Here is a 19,972-nt window from a genome sequence, read left to right as displayed (position 1 = left end):
TATTTTATAAGGCATAATGCAACCTCTTATATGTTTTTTTTTAAGTGATAACAAGTTCTTGCGCCCTACCATAATCTCAAGTATATCCATAACCCACAAGCTCCTTAAATACGTTGCTAATTACTATAAATAAAATATTCTTAAAGTGTTACTCTTATAAATAATAAATATAGTGGACAGGGAGGCAAGTTTTATTACACGAAATATTTCTTAGCACATATAATTTGAAACCATAGAGTAATACGTATAATACTTTTTTCTTTAAAAAATGTAATTTAAAAAAAAAAAAATGTTATTGCAACTTTTCATTAGTTGATATGTTACAAAAGTAGTGCAATAAGTTTTTATTTTTTTGCAAATTTGAAGCTAAAGATCCCGAAAACTTTATTCCTAAATTTGATCTGCTTAAATGTATTAGTAATAATTTAAAAATAAAAAAGAAAATTAGATGAAAGATAAAATTATACTGATAACCTCGTTAGAAATACAAAATATAGCAACTTCATTAAAATTCATTTATATATAGCTTACTTTATTCAATTAAATAGTATTTATAAAATACAAACGAAGTTATGCAATAAAATATTTATTTAAATGAGAAAATGTTAAACAGGTTAATGTTAATTAAAATATCAGTTGTATTATGTTTTAAACATGTGTAAAAATTACAAATTCTCAATTGTATGATATACTTCAAAACAAGGTACAACACACAAAGTGACATTGCACTGTTTACATTGAAATCGAGATTCTTTCCTAACTCGTTGTCCTTTTGAGTCAAAATTTTTACTCCGCCACCCCCCTAGAAAAGAAATCCTACCCTTATCTATTCTGAATAGAAGGAGTGACTAGTTCGATGACGTTCGACTTAAAAACCTGAATTTGCAATCCCATAGCTCATTTCCTATTATACGTCAGTCATTTCCTATCTCTTGACTTTGAAGAGGGATGAAAGAATGGAATTCGGGGGAAAGCAATATTTATATTGTAATAGATTTTTATACTTATACACATAAGTTTTTTTCAATTTTTTTTCCAGCTAAGTTAGGTTCTATAAAGAAATAAAAAAAGCAAACATATCCTACTTATAAAAATTAAATATAGACTAATGAATATAAGAATATAAAGTAATGAATATATAAACTAACGAATAAAAATATAAAATCCCATATTCATTCTATTTACCATTTCCAATTTTGAAAATATCTTCCTTTTTTTTTGTGTAATTCTTTTCTATGTCATTTAATTGCCATACAAAAGGTGTGCACCTTGAATAATGCATAATCGAAGTACTTTTTTATGACAAAGTATTTTTATGTCATGTTTACAGGTTGTAATTATTGTCAGTTTTTTTCACAGAAAAAGAAAAGCAGAGCAACGATTTTTTTCCGATTTTGCATGCACTGTATTCTATTCTATAGGCGGAAAAAATTAGTGTTGTCAGCTAGAAGTATAGTTATTTACCTTTGAGTCTGAGACAATATTTCTAAATGGTGTCTCAGAAACATATTTGGAATAACTGATTCTATAGGTCATCATGGTGCAAAGAGTTAATTTTTTTCATGAAAAAAATTTAATTGATATTTATTATACTAAATCAATACAACCAAAAATCTTTAAAAATATGTTTATTTTTGTATATTTAAATTCTGTTACTGTGACGTACTTTTTTTACAATATATATTGTTTGATTTATATTGTAAAAATCATTCACACGAAATTAAAGCAGTAGACAAAATAGCAAAGAATCAATGTATTAATTCTTGAAATCAAGGATGGCGCCAGACTCTGCCCGACAAGGGGTCAAGTCTCCCCCGACTGGGGGGCTCAAACAAATTCAAAATATTTAAATTAATTATACTTTACATTTTTTTCAAGTGTGTTTCTAAGAATCTAAAATCAGTAATATTGATACCCATAATGTGCAGATTCCTTTTAATGTAAATTTAAATCTAATTTTTTTTCTGTTATCGATATATTTTGTACTGTATGGTGCAATTTACCATACATTGTAATCGTAAAAATTACTTCTGTAATGAAGAATAGTTGTAGCAGTAACCGCTGTTTCAAAAAAATTCGACACTTCTTACTCTCATAAAGCAAAAATTATTCGATAATAAAAATCAGAAATTTCATGCACATTTAACAAAACATTTAAAGAATATTTTAATATAAAATGTTATTTTTATATGCATCGATTGACTTTTGACTCATTTAAATATTTTTCAAATAAAGTTTTAAGTACATTTTTTGCATCCACGTATTCTATCTAAATATATCATGCCCCGTTTCGAAGGAACTTCGAAATGGTTATGCCCATAAAATTGCAAAATTTCTATTTTTTTTAATTGTTACACTGTATAATTTTACGGACAAAAAAAGGGCTATTTTAATCAGGGGACTCGATGCTAATATATATTGTAAATAAATACAAAGATACTTCGAAAATTTCTCCTTGCGATTCCCTTTTCTTTTCAAAGATGCTTTTAAAGTGAACATCTATGTCCGGCAAAATGCTAATTTCTCTATTTGAGAAAAAGAGTAAGTCCATCGGCTGAAAATATAAGATTCAAACAATATAGCTGAAATTTGTAATTATTTTTAAATTTACAAATTTTAAATTTGCTTCCGAGAAACGAATATTAACTAACTTACATTTTTAAAAAAAAATTGCAACACATGGCTGCTGTTTGTCTGCCTATGTTTTCGTTTCACTGCAAAGCTGAAAGCACACTTTCTACCAAGATTTCTGTTTCGCCCTGCAAAAGCGTTTTACATATTGGCATATGCCTGCAACGAATAACCTTTCACACAGTTAATTGATTATTGTTTACCACATGTCAACGCGAAACATTCTTTCCTCTACGATTTAAATTTGTTTTTGCTTTCATAGTTACGAATTTTAAGTCACAAGAAATGGACACTAAAAATTAAGAAGTTAGGGGACCAAATTTCGAAAAAAAAAAAAAATTATTTTTATTTTTCAGGACTTATTTGACCGATTTTGCTTTTTGATTCAATCGAAAAAATTTTCATACAATTGTTAAAATTCGTTTTTCAAAAGGTAATTCCATGCAAAAAATATAGTTTTAAATAGTTATAAAATATTTAATATATTTATAATATGCGTTGAAAAATTCTGAATCTCTATTAGAATACCTAACGATTTTTACTCAATCGCGTAAACGATGAATTAAAAATGGATATTTCGTTTTGAAACAGTAGCGCTTAACAAAAGCTTTTTCTCCCTCTCAAAGAAAAAGAGCCATTATACATGAAAATATAATATCCACTGAATTGACGTTATATTTCGCATCTATAGTACTATTATATAAGTACTATATAAGTACTATAAATTATTTTTTAAATTCAAAGATATCATTAATGTGGATTAAAAAGGTAAATATGATTTGTTATTAACACGTATATCAACGAAATTGTTCTCATCCTACATGAACTTAGAACTGAAGTAAATTAAAAAGGATGCACATTTTTTTTTTTAAAACTTGGCAATTGTATCTGGGAAATCACAGAAGTCAAAAGAGCTAGGAAGGAAAAAATATCAGTAGAAAGAACCTATTCAGTACCATCACAGGGGATATTGATAACAACCTTTGATGTTATATATCAACGTTATCATTGTCAAAGTTCAAAGGACAAGAAAAAGTGTAATTTAACCTAAAAGCAATAATCTTATCAGTAAAAATGTCTTCTTCATTGCTTGATATTTCAGAGGAAAGTGCAATGTTGACCACAGTTCAAAAATGACTTTCGGAAAAGTGAATCACATACGCGATTCATCCATCAAACTGTCATGACCCACCTGGACCTCCTAGACCGATAATCACCCCTTTTAACCACAAATTGAAGTGGAAAGGGGAAAGTATACCTTTTGTCCGACCCTCGACACTTTTCGTGGCATCTTTCTAAAATGTGTCTGCCGCTTGTAGTAAGAAACTAAGAGAGAGGGGAAACGCCAGGAGGGTTAATGAAGGAACAAACCTTATATATATTTAAAGAAAGCATAAGATTGATTCATTAAAATTTAAAGTATATATTTTAAATTCGCTTATATATGAATATATCTGGGAAAAAAAATTTATCTGTAAAAATTGTTTTAATGACCTGCAACTTCATTATTACATTTGCGTAAAAATAATACTATATTTTGAAAAAATCATATTATGTTGCATAATATATTTCGCTTAAGAAAAGTATTTACTCATTAAAATATTCAATCTTAATAAATATAATAGTAGTAATAGATTTATAGTTCTAGTCTACTTTCGAGTTGATTAGATGCCCTTTCTGTACAACTTAGCCTTTAATCAATATTTAAACTATGAATAATATTATTTATTAATCATAAAAACATCAAATCGGATAGAGCATTTGCCTTCCAATGAGGTGAACCAGGATCAAATTCCAGCGATGGCTAGTCAATAGGAATTTTGCACCTGGCTCACACCAACTACTGTGCCGACGTGAAATATTCTCAGTGGTGGAGATATCATGGGTTAGAGTTCCCTTGCCGCCAGGCTTACCGTGTGAGGTTTTCGTGGTTTTCCTCCCCATGTAACTCAAATGCAGATTAGTTCCATAGAAAAGTCCGCCACTAAAGCAACTTCCTCCCAATACTTGGTTCAGAAGGTCCCTTGTCTTCTGGATTGGATTCAAAATTACAAGGACGTTTAGCATCGGTAGCCGTGAACTCAAAATTGGGTCGACTGTTTAATGAAGGTTATTAAATAAAATAAAGTCATAGAAAATAATCTCTACTGTAAAAAAGCAATGCATTCTTGTTTTGTGTAGATTCCCTTTATAGAGCTTCACTATAAAACTATTTAATTAATATAATCTTTGTTAACCTGTTTTCATCTGTCACCACAAAATAGCATAAATTTTCCTCCAAGTTTTTTATTGTTTGAATTCTTTCTTTAGCTTCTCCTAGCCCTCCACTTCCATCTTTGCTGGCATTTAATGTTCAGCAGCAGAAATATACTCCCAGCTGCCAACACCATTGTTGTTGTGGAGGCCAGAGCTCCCCCGGAAGAATTCGACGCAATTCCTACACAGGCGCGTACAGTGATTCGTCTCCTACGTGCCACTACTTTCCCCACAGTGTTTCTCCTTCAAGCTTGGAAGGCCTCTTCATACCAGAACTACCTGAAGAGACTCTGCTTGAGGTACACAAAATATTTTTTGTATATCTTTAGAAAACAAGTTGTTTAGACAGGGTTGCCGCTCCAGAGGATAATTCACAGAAATTTAAGAGTCACCTAAAATAACAGAGAATTTTGTTTCATAATTTTGTCTTTTAAAAAATGGTGACCACTCTATATGCGATATATGGGAGGGATTTTTAAGGATGATATTTCAGCTATGCTAATCTGTTTCATTTGCTGTCTCATTATTTAATTTAAGTGTGTTCTTTTTTTCAATTCACACTCTCCCTATATCTTGTTCAAACCGTTATTAAAATACTTTTTATTCATCCACTCAGCTTCAAATACATTTTTTTAAACTTCGAGTGGATGACGTTAATGCAGTTTTTTCGATTAATTCGTTCATTAAATTTTAATTCATTAATTTTAGTTTTATATAGGAGAAAAATTTTTTTTTATTCATTGAAAAGTAACTAAAATAAAAATTCTCTTTATTGACCTAAGTAGAAAGTGACTTTATTAATTTTTTTTAAATATTATTTGTTCTCTTAAGTTTTTTCAGCAATTACAACTGATATAGTTTACCCAATACAGTTCACACAAGATCACAGTGATTGTGTTTTTCCTCTTAATATATTGTGTATAATACGTACAGGGAAAACACAGGGAATTTGTTTTACAGATTTGAGTGGCAATCCTGCAATAAACTCCACAGTTTTTATTTGTTTAGGCGCCTAAGCAGAAGCAACTCCATTATTTGAAACGTTTACAATCCCTGGGTTAAAGTTCATCAATCCTTTACAGCAGTGTTCCCCAACCCCCGATCCTCGGACCGGTACTGGTCTGTGGATCAAATGATACTGGGCTGCCCATTTCACTGAAACTGAATTTAAATCCCTTGGTTTATACCCCTAATTAAAAATATCTGTGCTACATTAAAATTTTATTTATTTAAAAAAAAATAGGCTCCCCGAAGGTAGTGACATAAATTTTTTAATGTTTGTAATGTATCATTGTCTCCGATTAACCCCAGATGGAACCGTCTCATTGCAAAGAAACAGACTCAGGGTTCTCATAGTTTTAACGTTCTAGTAAGTTAAAATGTTAAATCACTTTATATTTATTTTTTGGTGTAACTGTATTTTATTTTGAAGACATGTTTAAATACAATTAAATTAAAAATAATAAATCAAAATAATCTAAAATAAAAACAATAAATGCCTCCCCCCCCCCCAGTGGGTCACGGTAAAAATATCAAACATTGACAGGTCCGCGGTGATAAAAAGGTTGGGGAACACTGCTTTACAGGGTATCCGCACAGAAAGTCATGAATTTCAGTGTTGAACAAAATTTGTCATGAAATGTCATGATTTTAATTAATTTTTATTTTTTAAAAAAAATCAAGGAAAGTCATGGATTTAGGTTGCCGAAAAATCTAATTTTTAAAATGAAATGTACTCCCCCCCACACACACGCATCCAATTTCATGGTGTTCCGAATATTTTAATTTCTAACGAAATCCCCACTCACAGTCATATTTTATTAAAATATTAAATGTTTTTATCCTGTTATTTAAAAATTATGATGTTCTTTAAAAAAAATTAAAGAAAAAATATCATTTCTAGAGCGAATTATCTTTTAAACGTCTGTGATTTCAAAATTTTTATTATTATTTATTTTTTTTATTTTATCAATTTAAAATTCTAGCTGAAGCAAGCCAGTCATTGGCGAATTATTTTTATTCCGAAATGAGAACAGAAAAATCAGGAGTATTTCTTTCCTTTCCAATGAACAAGAAAAGTATCTTTAGAATATAATTCTGCAGAAAAAAAGAAAATTTAATTATTTGCTTTTGTATTTTTTTCAGCTATTTTATTGCTTCAACTTTTTCTTTACTCTGTTTTTTAAATTTAATGTGATTAATGTTATTATAATACTTTTTAAATTTATTGTTGTGTTTTTGTCGGGGGAAATAATAAATTCCTTAAGTCATGGGTTTGAAGATCTAAAATGTAGCAGATACCCTGCCTTTACTATTAAAAAAATAATAATAAATAGATAAATAGCCAATTTATCTAATATCTTTTGTTATTATTTAAGTTTTGATAAGCTTTGCAAGAAACAAATTTCAGAGAAAAGTGATGTCGTCGTATCTTTGATAAAATAATGATTTTCATGTTTAACTTTAATTTTTTTTGTGGGGAAAGAATGTAATACAATTTCGTCTTTAAACTTTTTCCTGCTTTTATGAAATGCTTAAATTTTGCTAAAACTAATATTTCTCTCTTATTATTTAATATATTTTGTTTGTTTTATTACATAATTTTTCGAAGACATAATTTATATTAAATGATTTTTTTATAGAAAGAACACAATGACACTTTGGCCAAACTTAATTTTGTATCAGCATTAGTAAAGTGCATATTAGAATTAGCCAAAACTAGAAGCTCTCCTTTATCTTCTGCTTTATCCAGTTCAATTGCAAGAACAGATGTAAGTATTGAAATTAGTTGACATTGGATACAGTTGCTTGTGTACTATGTATTGTTTTATGTAAACCATATAATTGTTTTGATTGAGGTGGTTGCAAGACAAATGGGCTTAGTCATAAATGTAGAGAAAATGAAATATATGTTATTCTCAAGAAACAGAGTCCCAGACCCCTATGTTAAAATAGATTCTTATAGATTTGAAACAGTAAGGAGTTTTACTAACTTAGGATCAATTATTACTATTGACAACAGAATGAGTCCTGAAATTTAAAAAAAAAACGACTCTATCTTATAAATAGGACTGTCTATGGGCTGAGAAGATTTATTAAATCATGTTCTTTCTAGAAAAACAAAGTTCTCAATCTACAAAACTCCCTATCAGGCCAGTCTTGGCATCTGAAGCTTGAAAAATAAAAAAATTGGAGGAAAATTATATCGCAATATTTGAGAGAAAGATTTTGCGGCAGTTATTGGTGTAAATGAAAACAATAACTGGAAAAGGAGATTGAACTTTGAACTGTACAAGATTTATAAACAACCCAATATTATTAAATAGATAAGAATAAATAGAATGAATTGGATGATCCACGCGATTCGAATGAGTGATGACAATACAATAAAACAGGCTGCTTTTTAAACCCACTGGAACAAGAAAGCGGGGAAGACCGATGTTGAGATGGGCTGACTCGGTGGAGTCTGATTTTCTTGCAATTAATGTAAAGATCTGGAGATGAAAGATAAATCGGAAGTCATTATGCAGGAGTCTGTCCAGACATTTTGTGAGAGGTCCTATTTTTGTAAAATTGTGAAAAAACTATTCATAATTTGTGGGTATAAAATTAGCGTTAAGTCACATTCTCTCAACCAAAGTGCTGCTTTTGTGAATTTGTGCAAATAGGGTTTTGTTATTGCAAAAATTTCTTAAAACCTTTTCAAGAAGCTTTTAAATTGTAAATAGATACAAGATTCTGCTCAACAATCGCTGCTACTAAATAAGAGATGCAACATACAAATATTGGGTATTTAGCCTATACTGCACAACACAGAATATTCATTTCTGACGAATAATGGAAACAAAACTCACATTTTTAATAATTTAAATTTGACATTTATATTTTAAATAACCCAACTTAATAATGTATCACCTTTAACGTGTTACGCATTAAATAAACTTGAGCAATTCTTAAATTTATAAAAATTTTATTTAAAAAATTGCCAGAAATTAATTTTTAGTTACACAATATTCAATTAATTAGTTTTATGAATAAATATAAATTGATAAATTATTTATTTACAAAAATAAAAATTATGATTTAATATTAATAAGAATGCGCACACGATGTTTGTAAAAGTAGAAATATTTTTTGGGGGAATTTAGACTTAAGGAAACTTAATTTGTCTCAAACTGTCTTTCTCTCTCTCCCCCCCCCCCCCCCCCGGAGAAAAGTTTACTCGATTAACAGAACAATAATGACCATAAACAAATTTGTGAAGGGTCCATTTTTATGAAGAGATATTTTGTGAAGGGACTTCTAAATAGACCCCTGCTATGGAGAAATCTTCAGAGGAAGGCATTGGCCCACATTGGGCTGTCTGGTCAACTGTGATAATGAAGATAATTGCTTCGATTACTAGAATGTTTCATTTATGCATTGAACAACTCCTGAAACTGCTTATCCATCTCATACAACTAATTTAAATTAAAATAAACCAATGATTCAATTTATTTTAATTAAAACTTTTAGGGCGATTAGACTCTCTCTTTTATGCATTTTCCAGTTTTATGCGCATGCCAAGTAAAGATTTCTTTCTGAAGAAATTTGTTTATTTTGGAGGAAACTAAAAATGACCAGTACAATTTTTAGTAAAGGGTAATTTTTGGTTAATTTTTGGTATATGAGTTATTTTAAACAAATAAAATCTACTGTAATACAAGACCATTAAAATGTTTAACTTTATTGCCGGATGTTTTTTTTTATTCATTTATTTTATTTGTTATTTTTTTTCATGGTCTGCAGCGCATATTCAATATTTTTCTGTTCGTGGGGCAAAATGATTTTATAGTAATAATGATAGGGTTTTTAAATAGCTCCAAACTCTATTTTTAATTTTATGCTTATCCACTATATCCTCTGTGGTAGAGGGATCATGAGTTGAGTCCCCTTACTCTCAGGCTAACCATGTGAGGTTTTCCTCTCCATGTAAGTTAGTTCCATCAAAAAGTCCTCCACGAAGGCAAATTTTGCCCAATACTTGATCCAGAAGTTTCCTTCTCTTCTGCAATGGGTTCAAAATTACAAAGCTATGGAGTTGAACATTAGTATTCGTAAAACCAAAGAATTGGAACTGCTGTTCAACGGCAGTTATAAAATAAAATAAAAATCTTTCCCTCGAGGATTCCTTGCAGTTGGTGCATCCCTATACCATGTATGAAATGCTGTCTGAACTTGGCTTTATCATATGCTTTTTCCCCAGCAGGATACGGATCAAGCGATGAGCGAAGGATGTAGAAAGGCTGTTCAGCTGTTGCTGTACATGAAAGCTTTGCAATTAATTTCTTCAGCTTTTCAACTCTCACAGCAAGAAGTGAAAAGTGGAAAATTACAGCCTTCTACCTCAGTACGAAATGGTAAAGTTTGTTCATTTTAAAATTACTTTTTTGGCTTAGTTTTTTTTTTAGACTACATGATTGAGGTTTTTTTCTCTTTTTTTAGTTTTGCATTTGATGAAAGAAAATTACCATTTCTGCTTGAGTATGTGCAAGAGTTTAAATACTCCTGGCCTCTTGCAATCTGTGGGTGTTGATCCAGCTGCCTCTAGCATCACGGCAGACCAAATACTTTACAAGTATGCTATTCAAATGGTGAGTGGCCCTTCTTTAAATTCAGTTTTAAAAAATTGTATTTAAAATATATTTGTGAAATTAAAAGTTTTTCATTCAAATGGTGAATGCATCTTTTTCGAGCTCAGATGTACAAAATTTTATTCAGTTTGCGAAGCCCTTTAATTTCAATAAAAGAGAGAGAATATCTCATTTGATTTTAGATTAATGTTTTTAGGAAACTCAATGACTAATTTATATTTTAAGGTTCTCATTCTATAAAGCATTTAGTAAATAAAGTGGGGAAATCTTAATTTGTTTTTTCAGATTTATATTTATCTCTTAATTTTTAATAATTTTTATCTTTTTATTGTGTTTAACAATCATCATAACTTAAAAAAAATCTCTTAGTAATTTTGAAATTTTAACAAACAATATTAGATTTCTTGGAAAATTAAATTTCACAATACAAATGGTATCCGGGTCGATAATTAATGCATTTACTTATTGTAGTTAATAGTTAAATTAACACTGATATTTTCATGTTTGATTTATATTGTTAAAAAAATTGATTTCAATAATGCTACAGATAACTATATTTTTGTATAATCAGGACGATATTATCATTGTTGATAATTATCTTATCCACGATATTTATTGTTATGCACAGCCGTCACATTGTTAAGGTATCCCTATTGATTTAAAAGTATTTACATTTCTTTATGTATGTAATGTTTCTTTAACTATCCAGCTGTTCTTGTAAATTTCTGATAAGACTTTTCCTGCCATATAGTATTTTATCATCAAATCATATGGAAAGAAATCAGTTTATTATTCGGGAAAATAGTCAGATTTTATGACAGCTTCCATGCTAACTGTAAAAAGTTTTAAAAATAAGCATTCTGATTTTGGTAAATGAGTTATGCATTTATTCTTTTATTTTCTAAGAGAAAGTTATAGCAATCATATGGCTTGTTTTTTTAAGAAGAAGAATAAAAAAAGTGTATATGCTTAGTAAACAGCTGTATTCATAGTATCATGTTTAAATTTATGAATTTACTGTCACAAATAAATCACACAGACAATCTATATCTACAATACATACTGATTTGTTTCATTGAATTGATTGTAAAAAATCCCCTAAATATTTGTGTAACTTAATTGTGCTTGAATATGGTTACTGTTATATTTTGGTTTTTAAATGATTTTATCCATAAAATTTATTTATTTATTATCTTGAATTTACCCTTCTTTTAAAAGTAAAGTAATACCATTTTCAATTTAATTGGTTTTCTATTTCTCCCTCGTCCCGCAGTGGACTGATCGTAAGGACACGATTCCCTATAGAACACCAAAGTCATCACTGCCTGCGGTCAGTGAACGGGTGGGGTGACCACTTTGATCAGCTTGTGTAGAAACCGAGAGTGTGTGGTATCGGTCCTCTTTAAAACTGTTTGACAGTAAAGTGCTCTACTTTGCACTCATGTCGTCAGCTACCAAAGCAGGGGAGCTACCCCCTCAGCAGAGGATTAAAATTGCAATTGCATATCTTCGGATCATTCTCAGGGATGTTTCCCAGACTGTCACCAATAGCCCATTGTGCAGCTCTAGTGCAATATAAATAAGATATCTACCTACCCTCGTTGCAGAATCGCAACTACATTGTCACAGAAAGTTAGAGTTCTTGCAAAAAGATTTTTCTTTCAAAAAGTTTTTTTTTAAAAAAGAAAAAAATATTTCTTTTCTTTGGAAATTTATACTTAATATTTGAATCATGCATTTAGAGTATCACTCTTTGACGTGCTCAATTTACTCAGATAGTATCGTAAATCGATGTAATATTTCGATTGTATTTTCGTCATTTATTGATTTTCATGTGGATTTTATATTTTCCCTATATATTTCAAACAATGTTGAAAAATCGAATAATGCATTTGAGTATTTACTTTTTAAGGCAATAATTCTATCGAATTTTTAGCAGTTATTGCTATCGATTTCTAGTTTTTGAATCTGATATTTTTGTACAATATTTTTTATTACAACAACTTATTGTCCAAACGAAACATGTGAAGTCCGATTCGCGCGATTTCATCTGTCTTTTTTTTGGCAATTGCTCGAACAATTTACAAAATGTAAAGAAGAAAATAACTTGTGAGCTCCGCCAACCCCCAACAGAATGTGAGAATATCACCCATAATATTAGAATAAAAAATTATGACATGTTCAATTTTTAAAAAAATTATAGTTTTTTTTTTTTTTGTTTTGTTACACAGCGTTTTTGCTTTTTTAAATTAGTAAGTTATTTTTAAAAAAGTATCTTGCAGAAAGATATTAGTACTAGAGAGTTTTGTCGCAGATAGCTAAAAAAAAATTCTTCCTGTTTTTCCCTCATTTTTTGTGATTTTTGTAAAACATAAAATAAAAAACTATATTTACTTTCTACTTATTGCCAACAATTACTTAAAAATAAATGAAGGCTTTTTTTTTTTTTTTTTTTTTTGATGTATTATGCGTGTATGTGGATGCATGCACATAATTATAAATTTTTCTTATTATTCTAATTACAGTGTCAATCTGCTGCCTTGGAAGAGCTTTTTGGAGAGCCTAAAGAGGTAAACCCTTAATCGTTTCAAATTTGTTCTTAACAGTTTTTAATAAAAAAAATATTTATGGTGCAACATGTCTAAAGTTGACCTCTATTATTATGAACAGAACATCTGTGCAACTGGAAAGTCATGAATTTTGGTATTGAATAAAATTTGTCATGATCTTAACTATTTTTTTATTAAAAGATCATGGAAAGTCATGGCTTTATGTTGTCGTAAAATCTAATTTTTAGGAGGGAATTTACCCTCTCCTACCCCATTTTCATGGTGTCCCGAATATCTAAGTAACAAAATCCCTACTCACAGTCATATTTTATTAAAATATAAAATGTTTTATCATGTTCTTTAAAAATAATGGTGTTCTTTCAAAAAATAAAAGAAAAAGCATATATAGAGCGATATATCTTTTAAACTTCTGCGATTTCAGAATTTTTATCATTTTTTATTTATTTTTTAGAATTTTATCCATTTCAAATTCTAGCTGAAGCAAGCTTATCATGGGGGAATTTTTTTTATTCCAAAATGAGAACAAGAAAATCAGGAGTATTTCTTTCCCTTCTTATGAACAAGAAAAGCATCTTTCGAATATAATTCTGAAGAAAAAAAGAAAAACAATTATTTGCTTTTGTATTTTTTTCAGCTATTTTATTGCTTCAACTCTTTCTTTACTCTGTTTTTTAAATTTAAAATCTATAAATATGAAGATGCAGAGTGTAACAGTTTTGGTTATACCTCTCATTGCAATTAATGTTATTATAATGCTTTTTTAAATTCATTGTTTTTGTCGGAGAAAATAGTAACTTCGTTAAGTCGTGAAAAATTCTTGGAATTAGTCATAGCAAGTCATGAATTTGAAAATCTAAAAAGTAGCAGATACCCTGTATTTAAAACATGTTAATTCGATTCTATGTTGGGGTACCTTTTCATAGATTAAGTTTTACATTGTTGATAACTACTATCCACACATTTCTGACCTTCGGATGAAATGTGAACACGCCTACTTCAATGGATAGTCCCCATTGAACAGTTGATTTGCTACTTGTAACTGTGACCACTTCCTTGCTCTGTTGCTACTCAATCTCGATCACACACAACATCGGCCTGTGTACACTTGACTGCTAAAGGCAACACAGGAGCGATCATGACCGTGAACTTAATACAGCTCTCGTGATCAGCACACAAAAAGTATGGTGATCTTAATAAAGCTCTCCCGGCTTGTCACAAAACTGCAATGAATCAACTACTGGTATTCATTCATTGAATTCTATCACAGAGAAAATTCTAGTGGGGGAATACTGTAGTGTATCTACCACTACAAAAATACAATTCCAATTCATTAATATCTAAGACATGTTAACTCAATTCTATGTTGGGGTACCTTTTCATAGATAAAGGTTGACAATGTCGAATACTCCTCTCCTCACAACATCTATTATTATGAACCTAATTTATCTCATATAACAAAACCTGACCACCTTGTATGATCTTATATGTTGACTACTGAAAGAAGTCAAATTAATCTAGAATGCTATTCTTAACTCTTCACTAGTTGATCGAAAAAAAGTTTTTCGTGTGTAATTTTTTTCGTCGTTGAACAGCCGACCCAATTCTGGGTTAACGACTTTTAATTTTCAACTCCATAGCCTTGTCATTTCATGCCCAATCCAAGAGACAAGGGAACTCCTGGATGAAGTATTGGGCAAAATTTGCCTTCCTGGAGAACTTTTTCATGGAACTAACTTACATGGAGAAGAAAGCCTCCCACAGTTAGTTGCCATGGCAAGGGGATGCTAAGTGACACACTCTAAATTCTTTCACAAAGATTTCAGTTCTTTCACTATGTATTTACACAGAGACTTAATGCAAAGACAGGAAGCCATGTGGTACATAAACTAATTATGCATTGAAGTACACAAAACAAAAAAATGTCACGGTTTTAATAAAATACTGAGATAAATAATATGTCAAAGTTAAATAAAAGAAGTAGAAGAGAAAGAATTACATTTCACCTGATTTGATGTAAGACAGTGTTTCCCAACTTATGACTTTTGTGTACCATTTCTAAATTTTTTCGTAACGCTGTCTACCACTAATTAAAAAATGAATACATTTTTTACTATGAAAAAATTGCACAAAAGTTAAAAATAACAACTGGCTGTTGACACCACTAATTATTAACTGTTCACTCTGCAAAAAATAGCCAATAGAAATATACGTAATCGTAAATTTTCATGGCTAGCTTTGTTTTTAAAATTTTTGGAAATTTTCGTTTGTTGCAAGATATTTCGCATAAGAACATGTACCCCACTAAACTGCTCCCGTACCCCTGAGGATACGCGTACCACACTTTGGGAAGCACTGATGTACGATATTCCTCTGTATTTAATTAACTTATCGTTAATTAATATTCTAACTTATGTAGGGAAACTTAGCTCAATTTTAATACGCCATTTTGCTGATAAAGATTAGCTGGCGCTGACATCATAGGTCACATGTGTGGATATAAGGTCTTCTTGAAGTTACTTGTCTTGTCTTCCCAATTACTTGTCTTGTAAATTATAAATTTTATTTAATCCATTTTTTTGTTTAAAATTTAACCATGAAAACATGAGTTTGTAAAGCAATTTATTTTCACAATATAAATGTTTTTTTTATTTCATTTATTTATTTATTTTGACAGAGCTTCCATCGCTATCAGACGGCACAAATTTTACTTCACAGTTTAGGACAACAAGTTAATGATCTCAGTGATAAAGAACTTCTACATAAATGTAAGTATTTTATTGTAAGCTAAAATGAGCGAAAAAAATAAATTGTAATTCTACACTTCAGTTTAAAAATTCATTCTAGCATAATTAAATTATGATTATTTTGAACTCTTATTAATGTCATGCACTCAAGATTAAATAAATCATTCTTATAAAACGAGCGTATCTTTAACCGACCTAATCTACCTTGTGAGCTCTTGAGTTTGCAAGTTGACATTGTCAGAATGGGAGTTTAATTTTTTTCCTCCATCTTTTTATTTCTTTTTCATTTGTTTTTCGTTCTTTTATAAATTTACCACTTGTGTTAATTTTTTGTTTAAAACACTGCAATTTCGGTCATTCACAATAACTTATATATACTCTCGATATCTGGAAAATCTTGTTATGTCTCAAAAAATCTTTTTCCTTCTGTCATTATATATCCTCTTAATGTTAATTTGAATTCTTATGGCAAAATTGTTCTCAAGACCTTGTTATGCCAAATTTTTTTTCGAAACAGAAAATGACTTTTTTTGGGAAGCACCACAATATGAGTTTATTGTAAACCAATTATTTTCTATTTAATGCATAATTATTTTTATCTTGCTTTTGAAATAAAATTATCATTGTTGTACCTAAACGTACTGTCAACTATCATTACATACAAATTTATTAGTAGTTATTCTTATGATTCATGACTCTACTTTTAAGAATAATGTTTTAAAATATACTTTTCGACTTTTTAGAATATATTTAATTCTGAGCTTATTTATGTCCCTTCACCTTTGAGATATCGAGAATGTATATTATATATATAGATATACATTATTTTTGATTTTTATATACATTATTGTTGAATATAGATATTGTTGATTTAAGGGATTTTCATTAAAATTTAATTTAGGTGTTACCTAATTACTGTTTAAAAGGAGCTGTGTTGAACATAATACTCAAGATTTTTTTTTATTAAATTGTATTTTCGCATTGTATTGAAAAATATAAGAAAAAAGATTTATTTTTAAAAAGCTCTTATGCAAATAATTTGCTGGTTTTAAAGAGTTTGCCTTATCTAAATTTAAGTAACATTTTCTGTTGCAAAAATATTTTAGTGAGTCAACATCAACAGGGTGCATAGCGTTTTTAAAAAGTGCTTAAACATGCTTATTTTTTATTTACGTTTTTTAAAAGCTCTTAAAGGTGCTTTTTTTGTTTGCTGTTTGTAAAAAGTGCTTAATTTTCTATCTTTTAAAAAGAGATTTTTTTTTCTTGCCGTACCGGATGTCATTTTAAATTACAATAAAAGCATGAGTTTCACAATTTTCTCTGCAATATTTTTCAAAAACCAGTTGTTTTTATCACGATTAGATAAAGTTTTCTAAAATCTTTTTTAATTTTGTTGATTTTATGTTAATAAAATAAGAACTTTAAACAATAAAAAAAAATTCTTTTTTATCACTGCATAAATCTTTATTATGATTTTTTTTCCTTATTATGATTAAAGAGATTGATTATGATTAAAAGAGATTATTTCCTTATTATAATTAAAAAGAAATTTTTTTCTTTGCCGTATCGATTGCCATTTTAAATTACAAATAAAAGCATGATTTTTGCAGTTTTCTCTGAAATATTTATCAGAAACCAGTTGTTTTGTCATGATTATGCAAAGTTTTTTAAAATCTTTTTGAATTTTATTAATTTTATGTTAATAAAATGAGAACTTTAAACAATAAAAAAAATTCTTTTTTATCACTGCACAGATCTTTATCATGATTTTTTTTTTGGAAAGTGATTAAAAATATTTTTTGTGTAAAGCACTTGAAAGGTGCTTATTTTTTGTTGATAAATCTGACTTAAAAAATATAATCTGATAAATCTGTTTATAAACTAATAATTTTACACTATAGAAAAAATTCATTTTTATTGCTGCACAGATCCTTATTATAATTTTTTTTTTCTTGGGGAGAAATGATTAAAAATATTTTTGTGAGCTTAAAAAGTGCTTGTTTTTTGTTGAAAAATCTGGCTATGCAGCCTGATAAAATAATATTTTCTGGTTATTGTTATAAAAATTGCTTTCATTTTGTCTAACTTAATAAGTTTTTTTCTCTTCTTTCTGCAGATCGAGATGCTGTGCAGAAAAGACTGGAAATACTCACCAACAACCGATCTGTATATGCATACCATGCAACATGAAAAAAAATTAATTCTTCTGGATTTCTAACTTTATTTTTTTTTGTTGTGAAGATTCCAATATTTTGTGGAAAACAAACTGTGAGAGATGTTTCCTTTAACCAGCTAATTTATTTCATTTCAAAAGTGAACTCTATAATGAATTTTGAAACAACATAGTACTTAGAACGTATATTTAGAAGAAATGTATCCTCTATTATGTAAGTTTTTGAGCCGGGTACTCAAATACCCAACTTAGCGATAACTATCTAAATTTTTAGTTTAAATCCATTTTCCTCGCTGAGTGAGCCTTTAGTGAACTAATTTATTAAATGGGAATTATTTTTTAGATAGCAGCTTCTATCTATTTTTAGATATCCATATATGGCTTGTTTAAATTATCAAAGAATTTGCCTTCAAAAGTTTTTAATCGTGACTTTTTATGTAATGTTGCCAACCACCGTGGAATTTTTTGTAACTGCTGACTGATGCAGCCTATTTAGACAAATTATATTTCTTTTCCTGAATTGATCCAATAGAAAAACTAATTTTATAATTAGAAAAATTAATTTCTAAATAGGATCTTATATTTAGTTTGGTGTATCATATTCATGCTCAAATTGTATGTCGACAAACCACATTTGAAGATTTCTGAAAAATAAAAAATTTTACTTTTAAGTAAATGAAGAATTACTGTTCATATTTTAAAATCTCCATTGCTGTTTTCAAACCAAACATGATTAAGCATCTGGTTACTATTAACACCTTCAGGAGTCTTTCCTTCACGGGCGACGGCTTCGAGCCTGTCTGGCTCTAGCGACCAAAGATCATATGAACGGTACTTTGGTATTAGTATCCTAGGGAACCTCTCTACTTCGGCCAGTCCTGAAGGAGTTAATCATGGAGTTGCAAACTTATTTTAAGTATGCTAAATGATCTGCAGTAATCTTTTATCCATGTTTCTAGCAATTTTTTTCACTTTAAGCATTTTGTTAGTATTGTACTCTTTAAAAAAGATAATCCAATTTCTTTAAGAATTTAATGACTCAAGATTTATTTTTTCAATTGATGCAGAGGTTGTTAAAATGCTGTTTTTTTGTAATTGCATGTACATATTATCCAAATAAAAACTTAGATATAATAGCTTTAATTTGAGACTATGTATATATATATACACACACTGCCCTACAATAATGGAAGAGACACTTTAGTTTTTGACATTTTTTTTTTAATTTCTCAAAAAATACTTAAATGATTATTTTATATTTATAAAGATGTTCGTGCGATTTTTCATATACTTAGCAATAAGATTTAAAGCTTTCAGATGTTTGAGATACCAACAACAAATTACGAAAATAAAAACAAGTATTTTACACCCTATGGCAGAAAATCAAACAATAAACTTGCAACTTGTATTGATGACTTTAGTTGTTCATTGGAACAGGATGCGTAGCGTTTTTAAAAAGTTCTCAAAGGTGCTTATTTTTGTTTTTTAAAAGCCCTTAAAAGTGCTTTTTTCATTGGGTGTTTTTTAAAAGTGCTTTATTTTCCCTTTTTCAAAATGAGATTTTTCCTTTACCGTGTTGATTTTTGCTACAAATTATGCAAAAAGACACAGTTCGCATTGTTCTATTCAACGTTTTCATAATTCAACCCCAATCTATTTCAGCATATTGTCAGTCCGTAGCGTATGAAAACGCCATTTGTTTTACATGATTTTTGACAATTGTCAAAAACAATGCCAAAACTTTTTTTATTTTTATTTTGACACGACGGTTAAAACAAGATAAAACCGTCAATTGTCAAAAACTTTCCAACCCTGCTCAATTATGATATTTTTTTAAAAGCTTAAAAATATTTTTTGAGTGCTTAAAAGGTGCTTATTTTTTGTTGAATAATTTGGCTATACACCCAGTGAAATAACTGCATTAAATTTCGTAAAACTAGAGTAAATATTTATGGATATATTTGA

The 19,972-nt window shown here is 29.2% G+C and overlaps 1 protein-coding gene across 8 annotated transcripts in view; it reads left to right on the top strand.

Annotated features, from left to right (window-relative positions):
• Atg1 (serine/threonine-protein kinase unc-51-like protein Atg1) overlaps positions 1-19,510 on the top strand; it is a 98,122-nt gene extending 78,612 nt beyond the window's left edge. For 4 of the 8 annotated variants that reach the window (XM_087164707.1, XM_087164703.1, XM_087164705.1 and 1 more), the window contains 7 exons: positions 4,942-5,186; positions 7,530-7,658; positions 10,136-10,286; positions 10,372-10,520; positions 13,046-13,090; positions 15,765-15,855; positions 17,951-19,510. In XM_087164707.1, the coding sequence (XP_087020833.1) occupies positions 4,942-5,186; positions 7,530-7,658; positions 10,136-10,286; positions 10,372-10,520; positions 13,046-13,090; positions 15,765-15,855; positions 17,951-18,024 (884 nt within the window). In that variant the 3' untranslated portion in view covers positions 18,025-19,510. Of the gene's footprint in view, positions 1-4,941; positions 5,187-7,529; positions 7,659-10,132; positions 10,287-10,371; positions 10,521-13,045; positions 13,091-15,764; positions 15,856-17,950 lie in introns of all 8 variants that reach the window. The other 4 variants (XM_087164706.1, XM_087164702.1, XM_087164704.1 and 1 more) reach the window with 1 other exon arrangement.
• The last annotated feature ends 462 nt before the right edge of the window (positions 19,511-19,972 follow it).

This window comes from Parasteatoda tepidariorum, chromosome 5, assembly GCF_982258835.1.
Source record: "Parasteatoda tepidariorum strain Cologne lab strain chromosome 5, Ptep-v5.0, whole genome shotgun sequence".
Lineage (NCBI taxonomy): Eukaryota > Metazoa > Arthropoda > Arachnida > Araneae > Theridiidae > Parasteatoda > Parasteatoda tepidariorum.
The sequence above is the reverse complement of the archived record's forward strand: the minus strand, read 5'-3'. Positions and strand labels throughout refer to the sequence as shown.